This window comes from Malaclemys terrapin, chromosome 14 (genome assembly GCF_027887155.1).
Source record: "Malaclemys terrapin pileata isolate rMalTer1 chromosome 14, rMalTer1.hap1, whole genome shotgun sequence".
In the NCBI taxonomy this organism is placed as follows: Eukaryota; Metazoa; Chordata; order Testudines; family Emydidae; genus Malaclemys; species Malaclemys terrapin.
This window is the reverse complement of record NC_071518.1, coordinates 8097453-8121869: the sequence shown is the minus strand read 5'-3', so window position 1 is coordinate 8121869 and position 24417 is coordinate 8097453. Positions and strand designations below refer to the sequence as shown.

The window sequence follows — 24417 nt, the reverse complement described above, 5'->3', positions numbered from 1 at the left end:
TTGCTGACATTTCAAAAATTTTCACATCCCAAATCGGGATAAAGAATCAAAATCTTGAAAATGTTCGTGAACCAAAAATCTGAAAAATAAAAAAATAAAAATTTGTTTTGGGTCAATCAAAATGTTTCATTCTGATAATTATTTTGAAACATTTCATTTTGATTTCAAATGTTTTTCCTTTAAATTTTTTTTAAGATTAATTTCCAAAAAGTTTAGAAACAAAAAGCCATTTTGACTCAAAAAAAAAAAAAAAGAAAAAAAGAAAAAAAAACCTGTCCTGGTTCAATATTGTTGACTGCATTGTTTTAGCTGTTTTGGCCCTAGGATATTAGAGAGACAAGGTGAGTGACATCAGACCACCAGTGGACAAACACTTTTCACAAAACGATCACCCCATATATGATCTCTGTCCTGCTCATCAAAGGAAACCTGCACAACATCTTCAAAAGATGAGTCTGGGAGTTAAAATTCACAGCTATAGGAGAACACTTCAACTTTCCTGGCCACACAATAGTAGATTTTAAGGTAGCCATCCTACAGCAAAAAAACTTCAGGACCAGACTTCAAAGAGAAACTGCTGAGCTTCAGTTCATTTGCAAATTTGACACCATCAGCTCAGGATTAAACAAAGACTGTGAATGGCTAGCCAACTACAAAAGCAGTTTCTCCTCCCTTGGTGTTCACACCTCAACTGCTAGAAGAGGGCCTCACCCTCCCTGATTGAACTAACCTCTTTATCTCCAGACTGATTCTTGCCTGCATATTTATACCTGCCTCTGGGAATTTTCCATTACATGCATCTGATGAAGTGGGTATTCACCCACGAAAGCTTATGCTCCAATACATCTGTTAGTCTATAAGGTGCCACAGGACTCTTTGTTGCTTTTTACAGCTTTGCTAGACACTCAAATTCATGGTCTTCATAAAGACACTAGATTTATATGTTTCAGGGCTTGTCTATACTTACCGCGCTGGTTCGGCGGCAGGCAATCGAACTTCTGGGTTCGATTTATCGCGTCTAGTCTGGACACGATAAATCGAACTCAGAAGTGCTCCCCGTCGACTCCGGTAATCCTGCTCGCCGCGAGGAGTACGCGGAGTCGACGGGGGAGCCTGCCTGCCGCGTCTGGACGGCGGTAAGTTCGAACTAAGGTATGTCGACTTCAGCTACGTTATTCACGTAGCTGAAGTTGCGTACCTTAGTTCGATTTGGGGGTTTAGTGTAGACCAAGCCTCAGAGTGGTAGCCGTGTTAGTCTGTATCAGCAAAAAGAACAGGAGTACTTGTGGCACCTTAGAGGCTAACACATTTATTTGGGCATAAGCTTTCGTGGGCTAAAACCCACTTCATCCGATGAAGCCCACGAAAGCTTATGCCCAAATAAATGTGTTCGTCTCTAAGGTGCCACAAGCACTCCTCGTTCTTTTTACTAGATTTATAGTTTATTACACCAATCTGTACCCCTCAAATCCCCCTTTTTTGTCCTATGACTGCAGAGGCATTAATTGGCCACTTCACCTTGAATGGTCTCCTGCAATATGTGTTAATTACTTATGCTAGATAATCTGTTCCATCTTGGCTTTAGCTGTGACACTCTGAGCACCTTTCTCAGAAGTGGAAAAGAGCTCTGAGTAGCTTGAAAGCTCTCTTTCACCCACAGAAGTTGTTTCAATAGAAGATATGACCTCGCCCACCTTGTCTGTCTAGTTCAAGATTCTCCAAATGGGATGTTTCAACAATTATGAAATCATTTTAATCAAAATAGTCTTGAGTCTGGTGGTTCGTCAAACCTGACACTGTTTCATGAAGAATTTTGCTTTCAATGAATCAGCATTTTCTGACAAAATACTTGCCTGATTCAGAGGAGTGTTTTGAGATTTAATTGACTGATGAGCTGGTGGTCCCTTTTGGTCTGTAACTATGACTCTATGATTGTGATACTAGCCCTGTATTAATATGGAATCAGGAGAACTGGAGAATCATAGGGCTGGAAGGTACCTCGAGAGGTCATCTAGTCCAGTCACCTGCCCTCATGGCAGGACTAAGTATTATCTAGTATAGGTCCAGGACTGCTCCTGTTTATGTGCAGCACCAATATGTCCCTCATAGCTCTCACAACAATTAGGTCTTGATCATGCTCCTATTGAAATTGCTGGTGAAACTGCTATTGACTTTATTGGAACAGGACGAAGGCCTTCATTAGTATTGCTGTCACGCTCAGCCTCTGTTTGTAGACTGCCCATTTAACTCCAGCTTGTTCTATCAAATATTATCAGATGCACTCTGACCTTTCCAACTGGCTCACAAGTGAAGAGATAACTGGAGTATTATGATGCGTCTAAGCAGCATCAGTTGGCAGGAAAGACCTTTGTACCAAAATGCTGTCATAGATTAGGAAAATGCTTCAGCTGAGATGCTGCTTGAAAGCCTTGAACAGCTACTTTACCTGAGTTACACTATGAAAAACACTGCCTTGCTATTTACTATGGTATCTCTGACACCTGATCATCTATCACCTGCTTGATTCATAGATTCTAGGACTGGAAGGGACCTCGAGAGGTCATCGAGTCCAGTCCCCTGCCCGCATAGCAGTTTGATGGTACATTGCTGGTGGTACTTCTGTACCTAGATTGTAAGCTATTGGGCAAGGGCTGTCTTCTAGCTCTGATTGATTTCCGCTCCCACTTTGACCTCGGCCCGCGCCGCTTCCTGCAGCTCCCATTGGCCTGGAGCAGCGAACCGCTGCCAGTGGGAGCCTTGATTGGCCGAACCTGCGGACGCGGCAGGTAAACAAACCAGCCCAGCCTGCCAGGGGCTTTTCCTGCACAAGCGGTGGACCTAGTTTGGGAACCACTGGTCTATACTGATACATTAAGAACACTGGGTGAAATCCTGGCTTCACTGATCTCAGTGGGAATTTTGCCATTGACTTCAGTGGAGCCACGACTTTACCCACTGAGATCAAATCTCTTGCCAGACTTTTGACTGTGTCTTCCCTGGACAAAATGAGTGTGCTAAAATTTGGCATAGGAATTGTTTCGTGATAGGAAGCAGCAAGAATGCCAACTGTTTTATTTTTAGAGAACAGTGAATATAATGTTTGAAAAAAGATTCCTTCAATAAAATATAACTTAAATGTTAGCATATAGTGGATGGAGTGGTTACATGTTTCATGGCCTGGAAATATTGAAATCTAGTTGATCAGCACCATTACTTGGTTTGTAGTTTCATTTTTAAAAATAGATTTTAAAATAACGGTTGTAAAGCTTTGGCTTACTCATTTAATATTGACTGCAGCTTGGTGACTCTCTGTAAGTTCCACATAATCAAATTCTTTGAAGTTCAACTTATGAGAACACTGCTGATTTTGTGATTTTGATTTTGATTTTTTTGCAAACCGGTAGGAAATATTTTGATGGACCTAGAGCAGTTTCTTGATTGACTGCACACCATACTGAATGCAAAAAGTGTGCATCATTTTCTTGCACGGTGGTGTGCACAAAAATTCGAATCTAGTTCTTGTCTCTGAATAATTCTAGGTAATATTCAGCTTTATGAAGAAGCATTAGAAAAACTTGTCTTCTGATTGTTCAATAGCTAGGGTGATAGTGGAAACATTTGTGCATTGCCCTTGCACCCACTATTTCACCATAACACACTGAGACAGTTAGACACAACTCTGTGGAATTTGGCACATTCTTCATCACTATATTTTAGCAAGCTTATTTGTAATAGCAACCAGGCTTTCCAGGATGTGGCAATAATACTGTCTTCTCACAGTACATGGAAGAGATCTGAGATATTTATTATTCAGAACGTGCCTTGGGTGTGGTATTACGAGGCTGTATCATCATCACTACAGAGTATGATCACCACCGCCACACCTGCGGCTGAATATGTTCAGACACAAGCTTGGAAACTTTGTGTTCCTAAAATGTTTTCATCTTGACGAAACTCATCAATAACCTGGCATGTTGTATCTGGAGTACAATAATAGAGCTGGGTGGGAACTGGTTTTTCCATCCTGCAAAACATTTTTGAGTTCAGAAATTTTTCCCTGTCTAAAATCAGACATAAAAGTCAAAATCGCAAAAATATTTATGAACCAACACATACATCTATTTTCTTTGGTTTGGGTCAATTGAAATGTTTAGTTTCAATAATTTCAAAATGCTTTTTGTTTATCTGTAATGTGGCGAGGGGATGACTCACCGCTGTGGCACCTCCTGCTGGTCATCCAGGGCTGAGCACCCTCTGCAGGCTGGTGTCTCGCCTGCCGCTGGCCCCCATGTCCCTCCCGGACCCCGGTGCCCCCCTATGTCAGGGTTCTGCCCTGGCAGTAACCCACACTCTGGGTCTCCCCACCCAGGGGAACCCCCAACCCTCTATCCCTACCTTGCCTCAGTGGCTACTGCCAGTCACCATCTAGCCCCTGCTCCCTCGGGCAGACTGCAGTCTATAAACCACTCATCATTGGCAAGGGGGGTTGGACCTCTGCCTATCTCTGGGCTGCCTCTCTGCAGCCCCTGTACCCCTTTGTGGGCCTTTAACCAGGCCTGCAGCTGGGGCTTTGCTAGGCACCAGCGTCCCAAGCATGTGCTTGGGGCAGCACTTTTCAAGGGGCGGCACTCCAGCCCTTTTTTTTTTTTTTTTCCTTCGGGCTGCAAAAAACCTGGAGCCGGCGCTGTTCCCAGCACTGCTCCACCCTAGGTACCCTCCTCAGCTTCCCAGGCAACCAGGTCCTTCTCTCTCACAAAGCTAGAGAGAGAATGCCTTTTTCAGTCTCTGGCCCTCAGCCCCCTTTTAGGGACAGCTGTGGCCTGATTGGGTCGTGGCCCCACCAGTGGCTGCTTCGTCCAATCAGCCTAGCATTTCTCCGCCACAGCCCTCTCCAGGGCTGCTTTAACCCCCTCAGGGCAGGAGTGGGGTGAACACCCCGCTACATATAAAATGTAATGAGTGTTTGATTTCAACTTTTTCTGGACTAATTAGATTAAATTTTTAATTTAAAAGCCATTTCAAACCACAAAAACTGGAATTTGACATTTTAAAAATGCCAACATGAAATATTCTGAAAATTTCAAAACAGTATTTCTTGACATTTTGAGAAGTTTAGAAATTCATCGAACCCAGTCTTACTTCCCAAGCAGATCTGGTTTTGACAAACTGGAATTTTGGGATTTAGGGAACCAGGATGTTGTTATCCAAACTGGCATTTGCCAGAGCCTAAGGCTGCCACCTGTTTTTGTGAAAAGTATCATTGGATTTCTGATCTTGGTTTTACATCTCATCTGAATGACGGCCAAAAGGAATGTATACTTCAAACTAAAGAATTTGGCTTAAAGAATTAGTAAATGGTAAAAGTCTCATTGACGTCAAACAGAGCAAAATTAGGTCAAAATTGAGCACTTCTGAAAAAATCCTAGTGTAGAATCTCTGACAATAGAGCACTATTTTAAAAACCTGTATAATATGAAGTACATTTTAATAACACACTTTAATGACCATGGAGTAAGCAGCATCTGAAATTGTGGGGCAAAGGCACTGGGATATAACCATTTTTCCTTACCTTTAACCGTCCTTTTGTTGTTTCCTAAATGTTCACTTTTTATTTAAAGGCCTAACCCTGAAGCCAAGAGTCTACCTCTTCTGTTAATTTTGATTCCTGAGAGTTGGGGCTGTGAACATGTTTCTGAGCGGTTTTGGAGAGATTACAAGTTTCAAGTCATTCAAGGAACTGATGTGGGAGACTAAAATGTGACGAGACATTCTCAGGTTGCTGGTTGAACTGGCTTAGGAGAATGCAGCAGGATATATAGATTGGTTAGTTGAAAGGGATGGTTAGTTGAAAGGCATTAAATATTCTTAGTTCATTGGTAGAATTGGCTGGAAATAACAGAATGTGACTAGAAGTTTTCAGGCTGCAGATCGAAGTAACAGAAAGGAGACCAGAGCGTGCTTAGAGGTTCTCAGGACACTAGTTGAATGTCTGTAGTGGAGAATTGCTCTGAGGTTGCTGACAGAGGGAAAGGGTTCTTAGGTCACTGATGGAATTTACACAGGAGAATGGGATGTGATTAGATGTTGAGATCAAATGAATATACCCTACTGTAATTTTCACATTCGTTCTCATTCCTGACGTAACAGCTTTGGGTAGGCGAAGCTTTGATCCCTGTTTCCTTTCACAATGCTTCCATGTAAGTTTTCTACCACTGTACACTTTACCTTACACTAAAGGAGGAAGTGTATCTAATGCTTAGGAATCAGGACACTGGGGGCTGTTTTTAGCCCTGGCACTGACTTGGTGTAACCTTGCATCCATTTATATTGGCTGGAATTTCCAAAGAAGGCCAAGGGCTTGTCTACACTACAGACACATCAGCAGTGTAGTTCCAGAGCCGTAGGCTATCTCTGGGCTGCCTCCCGTAGCTGTGCCACTGCAGCACTGTAGCATAGACGCTTCCTACATGGATAGAAGGGTTTTTTTCTGTCACTATGGGAACTCCATCTCCTCGAGTGGCAGTAGCTAGGTCGATGGAAGAGTTGTTCCATTGACCGTCCTAGCCACGTCTGCACCGGGGTGAGATCGGCTTAACTATGGTGCTCCGGGGTGTGACATAGCTAGGTCAATATAAATTTGAAGTGTAGAGTAAGTGTGTTTAAGTGTAGAGAGTAAAGTGCCCATATCGCCCTGAGGGCTTGTCTTCACTACCATGCTGCGTCGATGCAGCTGTGCTGATGTAGCGCGTCTAGTGAAGACGCGTTATGTCGGTGGGAGAGCGCTTTCCCATCAACTTAATTACTCCACCTCAATGAGAGGCGGAAGCTCTGTTGGCGGAAGAGCATCACAGCATGGTGTAGGCACCGCTGTAAGTCTGTAAGTCAATGTAACTTACATCGACTTTAGCGGTAGTTACATCGACTTAAGCAGAAGTGTAGACAAGCCCCAAATGTCAATAAGAGTCTAACTCCTTTCAACTCCTTTGAAAATCCCAGCTTTGAATTTTGTGGGACTCAGTTTACCAATCTGTAAATAGAGTTAATATTTAAGCTCTCAATACCCCTTTGAGGGAAAGCATTAATGTTTGTAAAATTCCTTGGGTTCCTCTGATAAAGAGCATGTGCAGAAGTAGAAAGGATTATATTTATATTATTGTTATTATTATTATTATTATTATTCACTTCAATTTCTTTTTCTAAGCAGGTATCCAGGGCTTTCTTGCTTAGTGGTTCAAAACATTCATAACTTGGTTCTTAGCTGTAGTTTTCACATCTTTTCTGCCTGCTTTTGAAACAAGAAGTTCAGATTCTATGGCCATAATTTGGCTCCCACAAGTAATTGCAGACACAGCCGAATGCATTCATGTGTATTCTATACCTCAGTGTACTCAGAAAGCAGGCAGTTACATGGATAGTGCAGTTTAGTTGCAGGTGCAAAATCACACCTACAACATCAGAAGTCGGGTTCAGGCCTTTTGAAAAATCACACTCTTCTGCTCAGGCCAGGGAACAGAAAGGGTCAATTTGTTACTGTGGATCAGAAGATTGTGAAAGCTCACCAGATGTCACCAGATCTCCTTGCCAGATTCATTATTGTGTAACTCATAGTTGTCAATCTGCACACACACACACACACGCACTTGCTTCAGGACCTCCAGTTGGCTTATTGAGATCATTCCAAGAATGGCAAAGCTAAATGAGGACGCTGACTGTTATAGAACAATTAACTTGGACGGATGGTTATTAAACGGGAGTTTTTGCCTAAACTTCTATGGAGAGGGATGGGTTTGCTGCTGCTGAGGTGGAATCAATGTTGACACTTTTATTTATCGGATTTCAGGTTGGTGCACACTCATGACTCGTGTTCTGTTCCCCGTTCTAGCCTGTGTGGCAATGGAGCAAGGACAGAAAGGTTTGGGAAATAAGGTCTGTTTGTTGTAATTCCACTACAAGGATGACGAACACAGCACTGTTTATTCAGGAGCCCAGTAGGTGCAGTGCTTTGCAATCTGCCTGGATTCTGATTGGCTAGCACATTCAATGCACTCCTGATGGAAGAAAGGTCCAGGCCAGCTCTAACGATTTAAGCTCTCTCTTCTGTGTCAGATGGAGAACGTATTTAGTTTGATTTGTGCTTTGCACAGTCAGGATAGTTCAAACATGCCAGGGCATGTTGGTTGTAGCTATAACAAATTCCCTGTTTGTCTCTTCAGGGACACAGGCTTAAGCAGTAATCAGGGTCCCATGCCAAGGTTCCTTCCCTCCCGCCTCATTATTGAAAAGTTCTGGGCATACCCTTCCTTTCATCACCCAGCAGCTGCTGCCATCAGAAGGTTGGCTTCTCTTTTTGCTGTGTCTGTAGCACTGACTTCCACTCCAGCCAGCACTGTGTGCACTGACGGACTTTGACAGGGGCAAGCATAGGTGGTAGAGCTCTTTTGGATGGGTAGTGGGCTGAAGGAAACCCAAATGAGACTACAGCTTTGCCCATTCCCCAATGCACTATTCCTTTGTTCTTTGGCGGTAAAACAAGAGTTGTCTATTCCATTCTATCACTTCGCCTGTGGGTTGGTTGATATTATAATTGCAGGGTGATAGACCGGGATTTATGAGAGAGGCTAGTAAAGTCTGAAGGTGAGTAAAGCTTTCACAAGCTGAGTGTGACAACGTGGGTTCAGACACTAACAACACACAATATAGAGACCTCGCCCCATATTCCTGCTCAGCTCTTAGAGTCAGCACAGGTTGGTCTGCTGCAGTGTCAGTCATTCTATTAATCAGGCACGGTCTGGGGCAGGCATTGTTCAACCACCGGGCCTGAGCTGTGGATTTCCCCTCTGTAGGAAGTGTATCGGGGGCCTTGAGGGAATTGCATTTCTCATTTAGGTCAGGAGGTCTGTCTATGACTCAGCTGAGGTCTCTCTTCACGTCTGCTCTGCTCTTATGCTTTTTCCATTCCTCTAGCCGGTTGGGAAATGATTACAGCTGGTCAGAGTTATTTTGACGAAAGGCTTTTTTGTGGAAAGGTGGTTTTCAATGGCAACGAAAACTTGACAAAGGCTATTCAGCACATTAGTGGCAGATCTAGAATTGGAACCCAGAACTCCTGCTTCAGGTATTCTGAGCCTCAGGTATTCTGCTGCCCTTTGCGAATAACGCCAAGCATAGAGCCCTACAGATAAAGGATGTTCCTCCACGCTATCAACACCGACAGCAACCCGGAAAATCTCAGTGCACGTAGACCAGTAACATCCCCTCATGGCCCTAGTCCTGTGACTATGGGCTTGTCTACACGGTGACTTAGTGCACAGCAAGCCAGGGTGTGAATCCACAGCACATGAGCTTGTCACGTTTTAGTCATGGTGTGGATGTTGCTACAGATGTGTGTCAATGCATGCTAGGGAACTTCGTGTGGGCTGTAGCAGGCTCCACACAGTGACTCCCGGTATGTCAATACAGCAAAATAAAACCTGCGGCAGTAAGTCTGAGGCTAGGTCAACGGACTCTGGCTTTTGGTACGGGGTTAAAACTAACAGTGTAGATGTTCGGGCTCAGGCTGGAGAACCTTCCCCTCGCCAACTTTCAGAGCCTGGGCTCAAATCCAAGCCCAAACGTCCACACTGCCCTTCAGTTGACCTGGGCTCTGCGACTGGCTGCCACAGGCTGTTTTTTGCTGTGTAGATGTGCCCTTCACGCCCAGCAGGCTAGTGCGTTGTGGAGTCACACTCTGGCTTGCCACGCATTCAATTGCTCTGTAGGCAAGCCCTTAGGCACTCACCCCAGAGAGGACAATTTGATGCAATTTCAGGTTCTGCCAATATTTGAAATGTGTCTTGAGCCACTATTCAAGGGGCAAGTAAATGTGTGGTCTTGGAGTACCTGAGTCTTGTCCTAACTGTGGAACAAACGTCTCCTGGAAAGAGTAGGCTACAAGTGGCTGTGGGATACTGCACTGGATTTGGCCCTTTGTACAAGTCTGCCAACTCCAGTGCAAATTCCAAGCGTGATGTTTGGGTTGCTGGGGCCGTCCATTTTTTGGAGTACCAGCCTTTCAGCCATCACAGCCACATACAGCATTTCAGATGACCTCTCCCCTATTTTTACAAGCATAATAAATATTGCAATGCAGTTACCATGTAGCAATCGCTTGATTTCATAGTATGTAAAATATTAACTACGTTAGATGTGTTATGCGATGGCTTCTTAGGTACTTTTAGTGATAACAACAAAATCACCTTGAGAAAGTCATTGTGTACCATCCACTTACACTAGAAGATAGACCTTATCAGTGTGTGTGGGAAGTACTGAAATATGTGCCATAAAATCTATATTGGAAACTTGTGTGAGATAAACAAGGAACAATTCAGTTCTTTTAAAGGGAGCTGATCATTATGGGAATATTAATGGGTTTATTTCGCTTTATGGGACCTCTATAAAATAAGTGGTGGGGTTTGGTTATATAGCCCATTCCTCCAACCCTCCTCACACGTGTAATCATTACTCACATGAGAAGGTCCATTCAACACAACAGGGCTACGTGGGTGAGTTGGATTTCCAGGATCAAGCCCCAAGTTTGATTGCTGCAAAAAGTTCCTTACCGATTGTAGTGTAAAATTCAGCAAAGCTTGTTTCTAGTTGATTTCATGACTGGCTTTCTAAGACAGTGGACGGTGAGATTTCTTCTGCATGCTGCAATCACTGCTGACTTTTCCTGATACACCTGTGAATGGGCGATAACGGTTAGCATGTAACTCAAGTGTAGGTATCCTACAGCTGCAATAAAATTATGAAAGCCAGGCTTTGGAGCATCAGATCTTCTCATATCTGCCTTTAGATAAGAACAGCCCAGGGTTGTACAGAAATGGCGCCAACCCCCTATGGTAGAATACGGTAGTCTTTTAAGGGAAAAGAATGGCCCAGTGGTTGGGCACGGGTTTGGGATGTGAAGGACTTGGGCTCAATCCTCTGCTCTCCCATGGATGTTCTGTGTGACCTTGGGACACTTAGCCCCTCTGGGCCTTAGTCCCTGATCTGTACAATGGGGATAATATGCTTCCCTCCCTCCCAAGGGGGTTGTGAGGAGAAATGCGTTAAAGATTGCGGAGATCAACTGATGAAAAGCCCCATCTAAGAAATAGGCATTATCATTTTTTTAAAAGAGAAGGTGCTCCCCGTGTTACTGAGGGGCGGCCCAGGTCTTAGAAGGGATGTGTACACACAGTACCTAAGCATTACACAATATTCCAGTGACTCTTTTGTATGGGAATCATGCAGTGCACGCTGTTATCCCCCTCCCCCCAAAAGAGGGAAGACCTACATGGCAAACTCAAATTCTCTAGAGCCAAATACTGTATTTCTGAACAGGGTAGATAACAGAAAATATTTATCCTGTCACTGATTGGTTCCTTTCACCTTCTTGACTCTTAATATAGTTGGGTCAGGAGGGCAGACAAGTGGTTCTATCGAGCGCCCTACCTAGCGCCCCATCATCTCTCTATCCTGACAAATGCTGCAAGGCAGGGCTTAAATTCTCCCCCAGTAGCTCCCGGAGCCTCAGGGCTTTCGTCCTGCGGGGTGCAATGGGATTTGGGGCTTTAGCCCCTGGGGCATGCCAGGGCTCCCCCGGGTTTGACAATATTTACTGGAGCTCTGCTCTGGACAGCTCCAGCTGAATTTAAGCCCTGATGCAAGGCCTTCAAGATGTACCCAGTTTCCACTTGGCAGTAAGAAACTGGTGTGAGCTCTGGAATCTCCAGTCTCATGACAAGGCTGGAAAACTACCAGTAATAGCAGCTTTCTTGCACATCGAGGAGGGTCTGGAGGGAGATACTGTTTTTTTTCATAGGATAATATTTTCCTTAACATGAATTTACTGTCTGTGAAATGTGCCCTGGAGCCTGAAGACTTCTCTACAGCCCATGTACATCTTGGGCAGCCTGCGCTTCCTTGCCACCAAAGTATTTTAGCCACCTCCAAGGGAGTTCGGTCTCCACATCTTTTCAGTCTTTGGCAGGCCGGCCTTAGGGAAAATGGCACCCTGGGCGCACTTGCATTTTGGTGCCCCTGGCCTCCATGGACATGGCACCCCCCCCATTGCCCCTGGCCCCCAAGGGCTTCCCATGTGCCCCACCCTGCCTTCCTCCCTATCCCCTGCATTGTGCCCCCTTTACCCCAATGCCTGCTCCCCCTCCTGCACCCCTAATCACTACAGCCCCCTTCACTCCCAACCTCTGCCCCCTCATGTACCCAGCACCTTCCCCCTCCTGTGCCCCTAACTCCTGCACTGTGCATACCCCCTTCACCCAAACCCCTGCCCCTGCCCCCCAACACTTGTCCCCACCTGTGCCCCTACACCCAGCACTGTGCCCCCTTCACTCATACCCCCTGCACTGTGCCCCCTTCACTCCTAACCCTGCACCTCCCCCCGAGCCCCTAACCCTTGCACTGTGCCCCCTTCACTCCTACCCCTGCACCTCCCCCCTGAGTCCCTACCCCCTGCACTGTGCCCCCTTCACTCCTACCTCCTGCACCTCCCCCCTGAGTCCCTAACCCTGCACTGTGCCCCTTTCACCCCAACACTTGTCCCCTCCTGTGCCCCTACCCCCTGCACTGTTAGGGTTACCATACGTCCAGATTTTCCCGGACGTGTCCGGCTTTTTGGGCTCCAAATCCCCGTCCGGGGGGAAATCCCAAAAAGCCGGACATGTCCGGGAAAATCGGGACATGCGGTGCCAGCGGTGCTGGGCTGGGGGCCGGGCCAGCGGTCGGCGGTGCCAAGCCGGGAGCTCGGGGGCCAGGCCGGTGGTGCGGTGCCGAGCTGGGGACTTGGGGGCTGGGCCGGCGGTGCGGTGCCGGGGGCCGGGCCGGGGACTGTCAGTGCTGGGCGGGCCGGGGGTGCTCGGCTGGGGGCCCGGGGGCCGGGCCGGGCCAGGGACCGGCAGTGCTGGGCGGGCCGGGGGTGCTCGGCCGGGGGCCCGGGGGCCGGGCCGGGGACCGGCAGTGCTGGGCGGGCCGGGGGTGCTTGGCTGGGGGCCGGGCCCGGGGCCGGCACCCCAGGGCCCGAGCCGACCCAGGCTGGAGACGCCGGGGGGGCCAGACTGGGTCGTGCCTCCTCCCCCCACACCCTCCTTACCTGCTTCCGGCTTCCCGCGAATCAAATGTTCGCGGGAAGCAGGGGAGGGGGCGGAGTTGGGGCGGGGACTTTGGGGAAGGGGCGGAGTTGGGGCGGGGGCGGGGCTGGGAGCGGGGCCGGGGCCCCGTTGAGTGTCCTCCTTTTGGAGGCTCAAAATATGGTAACCCTATGCACTGTGCCCCTTTTACTCCTACCCCTTCACCTTCCCCCTGAGCCCCTAACCCCTGCACCATGCATACCCCCTTCACCCAAACCCCTGCTCCTGCCCCCCAACACCTGTCCTCCTACCCCCTGCACTGTGCCCCCTTCACTTCTACCCCTGCACCTCCTACCCCCTGCACCTCTCCTCTGAGCCCCTAACCCCTGCACTGTGCATACCCCCTTCACCCAAACCCCTGCCCCTGCACCTCAACACCTGTCCTCCTACCCCCTGCACTGTGCCCCTTCACTTCTACCCCTGCACCTCCCCCTGAGCCCCTAACCCCTGCACTGTGACCCCTTTTCCCCTAAACCTTGCATCCCCCTCCTGGGGGAACCTGACCTGGCTGCACAAAGCAACTGGCATTGCTGCTCGCTCCTACACTGGACTGCTGCTCCTCCGCCCCGTGCAGCCCTAGGGAGCTGTGAGGGCCGTGGGGAGCAAGGAGCGATGTCAGGGCTTCCTGCATCCAGGTCACTTTCCCTGCGGCAGGAGAGCAGCAGCTCCTGATGCTTCAGCCCAGCCCAGGTGGGAAGTGCCCTGGACACAGGGAGCCCTGGTGTGTGTGTTGGGGGGACTGGGTGAAGGAGTGTGTTGTGTTGGGGGGAGTGTGTGTGTGCCTGAGTGGGGGAGTGCGCTGTCTCTTTCAGAAAGCACTCAGGGTCAGGAGCCTGAACTAGGCTTATTCAGACACAAGCAGCTGCCAGCAGCTCTGGACCCAGACAGGCAGCAGCACACACAGATTCCCCCTGTCCTGTCACCCCAGCTTAGTGGAAATTGGGTACATGGGTGCAGGGGAGAGGGACACCCCGTCATCAGCCCCCCTCCGCAGAGTGGACAGGAGGACGCTCCCAGTCCGGCGTGGCCAGGGGCGACTCCAGGAAGAAGACAAGGTGGGGGAACACAGGAACAGCAGCGGCTGTACATGTGGAGCAGAGCACAAGAGGGGAACCCCTGCTCCGGAGGAGTCACCTGGCTCCGCGGCTGGTCGTCTCTCCCACTCCCCCACGCCTCCATCAGCCCAGCTGGCCTCTCGGCAGCAGGTCGGGTGGGAAACCCTGCGCACGCCCCCACTTGGGCGGGCTGCCCTGGGCGGGGACCCGTATCGCCCACCTCAAAGGCCGGCCCTGGTCTTCGGTCTTTTCATTGAGACCCCCATAAGAGCACCAGTCATTTTTCTGCCTAAAAGGAAGAAACCCCCACACTCGTTTTTTACTCAGGCTGCCGAACGGAGGGGAACATTTGGTCACTATGGCCCAGATCCTCAAAGGTGCCAATGGGAGTTAGGCACCTAAATACATTTCAAAGGCTTGTCACTCATTGCCACTCACCCACTCTGATAGCATCTTAGGCTGCTCCTAAACCGTCTGGTATTTTAAGGACATGAGTGGCTTTTAAGCAAAACCTTTTGAAATGCCAAAAAAAAAAAAAAGAAGACGACAAGGAAGTAAATAAGATAAATAGGAAAGCACAACTCTTTCCATAGGCTAATGAAACATCTGCATGGATTCTGCTTTTTTATTCAAGCGCCATCCAGCTACTCCTTAGAATACTGGTATCTTTTAAACTGATGATTAAAGAGATAATTAGGAGAACATGGTTGGGTACAATATGATTATTTAATATTTGCATTGCAGCAACTCCTGGGAGTCCTAAAGAACATTCCTATTGTGCTAGCCACTGTCCATCCATATGACCTAAAGGAGCCTGTTCCAGGGAGTTTACAACATATAGTTATATAATATAAACGTGCAACGTCCAAGGGGGTTAATATATTATATCAAGAACGGCAGCAGAACCCTTGCTTGCTAGAGTTAAACCTAGTCTGCCCAGCTGCGTCATCCCGGTATGTAACCAAAGGGAGTTTTGATTTCAAACATGTCCGTAGGAGTAGGTAGAGATGTACTGTACTATTGTTACGGGCTAAACCTTGCTGCTCCCTGAGCTATAAGAAACCACGGATTGAATTTCTGAGCCGTACTGTGCCAAAATGTCTGAACTGTCAGGACACTGTTGAGTCTTTGCTCAGGATCTTTCCTCGCGTATGCTTATCGCGCTGATCATTCGTTGCTGCAGGGAGTCCACAGGGTGGGAACAGAGTTCCGCAGGCTAAACTGAGGCAGAAATGAAAGGGAGCTGTAATTCTCAGCAAAGCCACTTGTTACTCTGTTATTACTTTACCCGCTTTCTGTGCTCAGAGCAGAACAGACCGTTTTCAGAGCTCGTTTCTGTTTGCAAAGAAAGGGGAGGGGTTTTTTTTCATTGGCTGGGCTTTTCTTCAATAGTCAAATCCCCTACAGTTAGAGCATTTTATTTTGCAGAGTGTCCTGTAAACAAATCGTATCCCAATGTACTTAACAAAGTTCAAGGGTCAAGAGTTGCTAAGTCTGGTTGAGCCATGGGAAAAAATGTATTTGCAAATAATTTATTTCAAAGACGTTCCCCCCCCCCGGTTCGGCAAATGAGGCTTATGAACCAACTGCCAGAGGGTGAAAATTCCATTTTGAAAACAAGAATGGCAATTTTCAACTGCATTTAGGGCTGGTCAGAAAAATTCCATTACATGAAAAATGGTGACGTTTCAGAATTTGATGTCCTTCCTCATTGGAAGGAACCGAGCCCGTTCGAAATTTTTCATGAAAAAACATGAGACCCCCCCAGAAGAGCCAAGTCACCTGGTGAGTGGAAGGTCTAAACACAAATGTCTCATCTGCAGAGACTTGCACTCAGGTCTCCCACGTTCCAGAGGAGCACCCTACCCATCGGGCCATAGCCTCGGGCTTTCTCAAGTGCTCCTGTTGGAGTTATTTCTCTTTGCATAAATAATTAAATATTCAGTAAGCCAGAGCAAAAGATACTGACTCTAGCCCAGTAGTTTGAGCACTCACCTGGGATGACAAAACGTCAGCCAAGCAAGCACTTGGGTTTCTCTGTGTGAGCGGAGTATGGCGCTCAGCATTATAAACAGGATTCCTCTGTGGTGTTTGGCTGCTGTCATTGAAGGCGGTAGCTCTTCCCATTAGAGATTTGGTGCTTAGAATCATAGAATATCAGGGTTGGAAGGGACCTCAGGAAGTCATCTAGTCCAACCACCTGCTCGAAGCAGGACCAATCCCCAACTAAATCATCCCAGCCAGGGCTTTGTCAAGCCTGACCTTAAAAACCTCTAAGGAAGAAGATTCCACCACCTCCCTAGGTGACCCATTTCAGTGCTTCACCACCCTCCTAGTGAAAAAAGTTTTTCCTAATATCCAACCTAAACCTCCCCCACTGCAACTTGAGACCATTACTCCTTGTTCTGTCACTATTAAACAGTGGGGACCCAAAGCTGTGAGGCTGTGATAAACCCAGTGCTAGCAGAACACTCTGAACCAAAGAACCCCATCCAAGGCCAGTTGTGATTTTCTTACTGCTTTTGATTGTAAAGCCAGGTATCAGTCCATTCATTTTCTTTTGCAGCACACTGAGTGGTAGAGCCCAGAGCTGAAAGGTCAGGGCAATTGTATCCAGCAGATGAGAGTGGGTTTGTCTGTCTGTCTAGAAAGAAAATCCTGGCAGACAATGTGATAGTTTCTCAACTGAGACACTTTCGCAAGTGTCTGAACAAGTTGCTGAATGTCTGACAATTTATGATCTGGGAATTGTTCCCCCTTGTGTACGAAGGGAAGAATGTTTCCAAAGGGGAGTTATGTTGCTGTTATTAATGGGACACTTTGAAATGTTCTTGCAGCGATCATTTGTGTCTCCCTCAACCAGAATTTGAAATAAATCTTTTCTTTATTTACTTCCTTAGTTATGCACCAGCATCCTCTTTTGGTAGATAGTCCATTGAGTAGGAGTGATCTCTTGTACGGAATGATCAGCATCATGAACAAGTCTGCTGGTCTTTTACGGGGAGGGTTACAGAATCCGTGGGTTTCTTTAATGCAGTGATCATAGAGATGATTGCTGCTCTTCCTCAACCCCAACCCCATCACTGGGAAATCATCCTGGAGACCGAGTCCCAGTACCAGGAAATACAGTACAATCGTTGCTGGGTTCTCCTGATGCAGAGGCCCAGACTGGATTTTCCATTGTCACATGTGCAACTAGAGGAACATGGCCAAGTTCTTACCCTTTAAGGACTATCACAGACCTCACTGCTTTCTGCTCCAAGAGCAAGGCACACTTCTTTGACCTTGCCTTCTCTACCAAACACAGAGCACCACATCTATGTATTAAAACAACAACAACAACAAAACACCTACCAAAACGAGACACTCCACTGCACACGCTTCTCACTCTAGGGAGAGGATGAGAAAACAAACAACATGTGGCAGAGATGTAGCCACGTTTCTTAATGCGCTGCTGGAAGGAGCTCAGATACTACGGTGATGAATGTGGATAAGACTGTGTATAGAACAGGACAGAAATAAAGTAACCCTCCATAGGCACATCACACAACATTTCTCCCAGTGTTGTGAGTGCAGCAAATGGGGTGATGGTTTCAGAGTAGCAGCCGTGTTAGTCTGAATCCGCAAAAAGAACAGGAGTACTTGTGGCACCTTAGAGACTAACAATAGGGTGTGGCAGTAGGGGACACAAACCACTGAGAAATGGGTCCACATCACGCAAACCTCAAACAACTTCCTATTCATTTCAGGGTCCCATTCAGAAGTCTCTTCCCAGATTTTCAAATGTTCCATGGCGTTTCTGCATCAAATCTCATGGGCTTAGAGCCTGATCTCCAGACCATTGAAATCAATGAAAGGATTCCCATTGATTTCCTCAGCCTTTGGATGAGACTCTTAATCTCTCTCTCTACACCCTTGCCAGCTTGCTCTGCTCATCTTGCACCATCCTCTCTTACTCTTGTTCGCCACTCTTACTTCATGAGTTGCCTCTTCTGCAGCTCTTGGCATCTGGACCCGCCTGCCTGTATTTCTTCATGTTGTCAACTCTTGGCCTCATTTTTTCTCCCTGGCTCTGATTTCCCACCCACTTCTGCTCTGATTTGTATGAGACAAGGTGGGAGAGGCAATATCTTTTATTGGACCAGCTTCTGCTGGTGAGAGAGACAAACGGTTGACTTTGTGAAACACTTTGGGGATAGTTTGGAGACAATGGGACCCAGGCACACAAGTTTATATTCCTGACTCTTCCACTAGGTGATCTTGGGGAAGTCATGTCATCTCTCTATACCCCTATTTTCCCTTCCATCCTTGACTATTTTCTAGTGTCTATTTAGATTGAGAGCTCTTTAAGGCAGGGGGTTGCCTCTTACTGTGGGTTACAATGGGGCTCCAATCCCAGTGAGAGACTCTAGGTTCTACCATAATACAAATAATAAATACCACTGGAACTACTCCATGTGGGTGCAAGGATCTGTCCATATGGATTTAGTAGCAGAAGTAGGCCCTGAAACTGAAGGGCATGTCACACATGTGCTCTCCTACAGGTAGGACATGCTGGAACGCTCATTAGAGAAGCCATTGCAGCCGGTAATCTTTCCCCCCCCCTATGCAACATACTCATAAAATTGTTACTAACATTAAAATAACTATTTAAATTGCTGTATGCAGTGCTGTGGTAGCCGCGTTGATCCCAGGATATTAGAGAGACAAGGTGAGTGATGTAATACTGTTTGTCGATGAGAGAGTGGTCCAATAAAAGATATTTGCTCACCCACCTTGTCTCTCTACTTAAACTGTTGACAGTTTGAATAGTATGTCTTTATTGATTCATAAAACGACTAGCAAATTGCAGAGTTCTCGATGATCGTAAATAGCCATCACCAGTGAGGACAGGGAAAGGCAATCTCTAATGCATCACGTGACTGTCGTTCTTTCTCTCTTTGAAGCTGTGCAGAATGAACGGGACAGGATTAGCATTCGCAGGAGTAGCTACGAGGACAATGGATCCCTGTCAATCACTGTACTGACGCAGGCTGAGGCGATGGCACAGCAGGTATGAAACACATTGACAATCATTCTTGGAAGGTGTCATAACTATAAAGGGAAGGGTAATAGCTGTCCTGTGTACAGTACTATAAAATCCCTCCTGGCCAGAGACTCCAAAATCCTTTTCCCTGTAAAGGGTTAAGAAGCTCAGGTAACCTGGCTGGCATCTGACCTAAAGGACCAATAAGGGGACAAGATACTTTCAAATCTTGGGGGGGGGGGAAGGCTGTTGTTTGTGTTCCTTAGGCATTTCAGCCGCCACCTCTGCTAAGGGTCCACTGAGCTGCGGCCTCAGCTCTACCATGTACTGGTCTGTAGCGATGCTGTATCCAAGGCAGGCCCTTTCAGAATTTTCTAAGAAGGCCTCAGTATCATCGCCTGCCTTGTAGGTGGGGAATTTTCTGGGATGGGAAGTGGTACCTGGAGGGGGGTTGTTAGCATTGGCTGGTGCATCCTGCTTAGCCTTTGCTACTTCCAGTTCATAGAATCATAGAATCATAGAATATCAGAGTTGGAAGGGACCTCAAGAGGTCATCTAGTCCAACCCCCTGCTCAAAGCAGGACCAATTCCCAGCTAAATCATCCCAGCCAGGGCTTTGTCAAGCTGGGCCTTAAAAACCTCCAAGGAAGGAGACTCCACCACCTCCCTAGGTAACGCATTCCAGTGTTTCACCACCCTCCTAGTGAAATAGTTTTTCCTGATATCCAACCTGGACCTCCCCCACTGCAACTTGAGACCATTGCTCCTTGTTCTGTCATCTGCCACCACTGAGAACAGCCGAGCTCCATCCTCTTTGGAACCCCCCTTCAGGTAGTTGAAGGCTGCTATCAAATCCCCCCTCATTCTTCTCTTCTGGAGACTAAACAATCCCAGTTCTCTCAGCCTCTCCTCATAAGTCATGTGCTCCAGCATGCTTCCTTTCTTTTTCTCTCTCCTCCATCTCTTTCTCTTTCAGCTCCATAGTTCTCTTGTGAGCCTCCTCTTTGGCTTTTTCCAGCTCCATCTCTCTTTCATGGGCCTCCTTTTTGGCTTTTTCTTCTCTTTCTTTTAGCTCCATCTCTCTCTTGTGGGCCCCCTCTTTGGCTTTCTCCTCTCTGTGGGCCTCCTCTTTGGCTTTTTCTTCTTTGGTAGTCATTTTCCTGTTTTCTTATGCTGGGTCACCCCCTTTGCAGTTGACTGAAACTGGGAAGCTCTCAGCTCTGGCTGCTGCTGAGTTAACAGAAACTTTTTAACTAGCAAAAAAGAAGAACTAGCTACTCCCGAGGATGTAAAAAGAAAAAAAAAACAATTCAGCTTGTAAATTCCCTTTAGCTTTGTTTGCTCATTTGAACACTTCTCTTAACAAAGGACCTGTTAAAAAAACTTAACACCTCTGCCTTCAGGCAAGGAGAGATAAGATATGCATCTATCTACTTCCAGCTCGGCTTTCCAAGCAGCTAGAAGGAAAAAAAAATCTAACTGGCTTTTGGGTTTAAAATGATCCCACCGCTATCCACCATGTCAGGGCTGGATCCCCACTTTGAACTTTAGGGTACAAATGTAGGGGCCTGCATGAAAACTTCTAAGCTTAACTACCAGCTTAGCTCTGGTTTGGCTGCCACCATTTCAATGGATTCCCTTCCTGGGAAGCCTTGAAAAACCTTCACCAAATCCCTGGTGAAAACAAATCCAAAACCCCTTGGATCTTAAAACAAGGAGAAATTAACCATTCCCCTCCTTCCTCCCACCAACTCCTGGTGAATCAGTTCCAACCCCCCTGGGATCTACAACAGGGAGAAATTAACCATCCCCCCTCCTTCCTCCCACCAACTCCTGGTGAATCAAGATCGAAAACCCCTTTGGATCTAAAACAAGGAAAAATCAATCAGGTTCTTAAAAAGAAGGTTTTTAATTAAAGAAAAAGGTAAAAATCATCTCTGTAAAATCAGTATGGAAATTAACCTTACAGGGTAATCAAACTTAAAGAGCTCAGGGGACTCCCCTCTAGTCTCAGGTTCAAAGTACAGCAAACAAAGATAAACACTCTAGTAAAAGGTACATTTACAAGTTGAGAAAAACAAAGGAAAACTAACACGCCTTGCCTGGCTATTTACTTACAAGTTTGAAATAGGAGAGACTTGTTTAGAAAGATGTGGAGAACCTGGATTGATGTCTGGTCCCTCTCAGTCCCAAGGACGAACACTCTCCCAAACAAAGAACACAAACAACAGCCTTCCCCCCCCCCCAAGATTTGAAAGTATCTTGTCCCCTTATTGGTCCTTTAGGTCAGATGCCAGCCAGGTTACCTGAGCTTCTTAACCCTTTACAGGGAAAAGGATTTTGGAGTCTCTGGCCAGGAGGGATTTTTATAGTACTGTACACAGGACAGCTATTACCCTTCCCTTTATAGTTATGACAGAAGGGTTTATAGCCACTTCGGACTGTGAACTTGTCCAGCTGAGCAAGGATGAGTCTACTCAGTCCTTGGATGGCACTTAGATGGAACAACTAATTGCAACAGGAAGCAATATTAATGATTTTCTCATGTTCTCTCTGGGTCACGGCTGAACCAGTGCCCAAGCATCCTTATAGGGGGTGTTGTACTACTGGAGGTGCCATGTTTCAGATGAGACACAAAACTGAATTCCTGCCAACTTGAAGACATTAAAGATCCCATCGCAACTATTGCAAGAGTTGGGCAACTAGGGTCAGATCCACAAAGGTAGTTAGGCTCCTAACTTCCGCTGAAATCAGGAAGCCTAAATTGCTTTGAGGATCTGGACCCTAGCATCTACGTCCTGGCTACAGGTCTGAGCAATTACATTCCGCCTACCAATTCCCCATGGCGGTCCAGTAGGATACGGTAGTCTTCTTCATTTCTTATCCTAAATTGCTGCATTGCCTTGCTGTCCACTTCATTTGCTTTGTTTCACTCCAGAGGTGGCTGCATTTCAATGATGCATGAAGAAATTCCTGTAGGTACAGTATATAACTTGTTAGGAACTTAGGAGCGTTGGGTTTAAATCCCAGTTTATTAGCTCTTTGCTCTTCTACAATTGTTACCCTAATAATGCTCTTACATTTGCAGATCTTGAATTTATACTGAGGGAAGCCTATCATCTTCTCCTTCCTTCCTCTTCCCTTACCACATGCTCCAGTTTGAGTTAAGAAAACAACCACAAACAACTAAGGGCATCCTTTTAATTTCCAATACAAATGGTCCTTTTCTTCCACACACCAGGTGCAGATTTTCTTCACATATAAAAATGTTTTCACTTCTTCAAGAATTGCTGCGTTCACAACATGCATTTGAGAGCTTCGCCTTTCAGGGCTTGTCTACAGAGGACGTGGGGGCCCGGGCGTGAATCTGAAGTAGGGTGACCAGATGTCCCGATTTTATAGGGACAGTCCCGATTTTTGGGTCTTTTTCTTATATAGGCTCTTATTACCCCCCACCCTCCGTCCCGATTTTTCACATTTGCTGTCTGGTCACCCTAATCTGAAGTGCAATAAGCTATTCATTAAAGGGCCCTATGGACGTGTTAGCGTGCTGCAGCAGTGCCCACAAACCACGTTTCTGGATGGCAAGCTAGCACATTGCAGATTCACCCCTGGGTTTGCGAGGCCCAAACAAGTCCTGAGTTAACACTGCTGGGCCCATTTGTCGCCACGGACCTTGTAAAAGAGGTCGGGAGATTGATGCATGGAGGTGTTTGTATTTTATAACAAGCCACTGCTTGGGAGGCTGGGGGAGCTGATGGAGCTACTTCTTTGGGTCTGCCATATTAAATAATTAGCAGGGCGCTCAGACCCTGTGCTTTTGATCAAAAGAAAGAAAATCCCTTCATCAAGTCAGAGGAGTCTGTTGTAAAACACACTGACAATTAGCTGCTCGAGTCACTATGCCTCTGTTGGGACGCAGCGCCACCTGGTGGCGACTGCCAACATTCTTGCATCATTGATGTTCAACCCTGGATCAAACGTACAGCTCTCTTCAAATCATTGTGAATAGCAAACGTTATATTTGAAATAGGACAAAATGAATGGCTTTATAGAAACCCCGTGTTAACCATCAATCCCGTGATATGTAGGAAACACTTATTAGACTCTACTTGACCAGGCATTTTGTTCAACAAAGCAACACTTAAGCCTGGTCTACATACAAATTCTGCTTTGTTTTTCTTTCAGTACTCAGCTCTGAGTCCAGTGCACAGTGCTGATATTGCGATGAAGAAGGTTGCAACCATCAATGATGTGTGTGAGTCCATGAAACAGCAGCTTTTAGCCCTTGTCGAATGGGCGAAATATATCCCAGCATTCTGTGAACTTCCACTGGATGACCAGGTGAAATAGGGCTCTGGCTCTGTCACTCCCTCAATCCATTTATATTTAATATAATTATGTAATATAAACACATAGTCCCTGCCCTTAAACATCAAATTGGGTGATATTCAATAGAATTCACCATGTAGAGCAAGAAATTCCTTGCAGGAGAGGTGGAATTTTAAAGGGCCAGGCTTTTGTTATTACTAATTAATTAGAAATGATTGCCACCCACTGAAGACAAGAAAAATATTGCATATGATCAGCTGAGCCAGCACTGGGAATGATGGGTCAAAAGGGAGGTTGTATTTTTTTCTACCATCATCTGCTGGTAGAAGGGTCCAAGAGCCACTGTTTCCAGGGCAATATCAAATAAAACATGTTCTCCTTTGCTTTTGCTTTGCAAAATGAGTTTTGCTTTAATGTTCTGTAAATGTAATGCTTCTAACATCTGAAGAGCCAAAGTATAGTCAAGTTACTGTCAGATTTTGCTCTCAATTATCCCAGGAGTAATTCCATTGACTACAGTGGAGCTATTCCAGATTTGCACTGATTTAAATGAAAGCAGAATTTTCCCCATTCTCTACACATCAATCACCCGACTGTTCCTCTGTCTGCTGTTGAAGTGTAATACGCTCTGTTTCTTCCCTGTAATCTGCAGGTTGTCTTGCTAAGAGCCCATGCAGGAGAGCACCTACTCCTGGGAGTTGCTAAACGGTCAATACCATATACGGATTTTCTATTATTAGGTAAAATAATATAATTCATTCCTGCTTTGAAGTTTGCACAGATTTACATGCTGGATAATTATTATGTATCCTACCCATCTGCAATTCCCCTTGCA

At 46.4% G+C, this 24417-nt stretch overlaps 1 protein-coding gene across 2 annotated transcripts in view; it reads left to right on the top strand.

The window, feature by feature from the left end:
• The window catches only part of LOC128849074 (hepatocyte nuclear factor 4-beta-like), a 49224-nt gene that overhangs the window by 13178 nt on the left and 11629 nt on the right, over positions 1–24417 (top strand). For both annotated transcript variants that reach the window (XM_054049449.1, XM_054049448.1), the window contains exons 4-6: positions 19171–19277; positions 23439–23594; positions 24235–24322. In XM_054049449.1, the coding sequence (XP_053905424.1) occupies positions 19171–19277; positions 23439–23594; positions 24235–24322 (351 nt within the window). The remainder of the gene's footprint in view (positions 1–19170; positions 19278–23438; positions 23595–24234; positions 24323–24417) is intronic.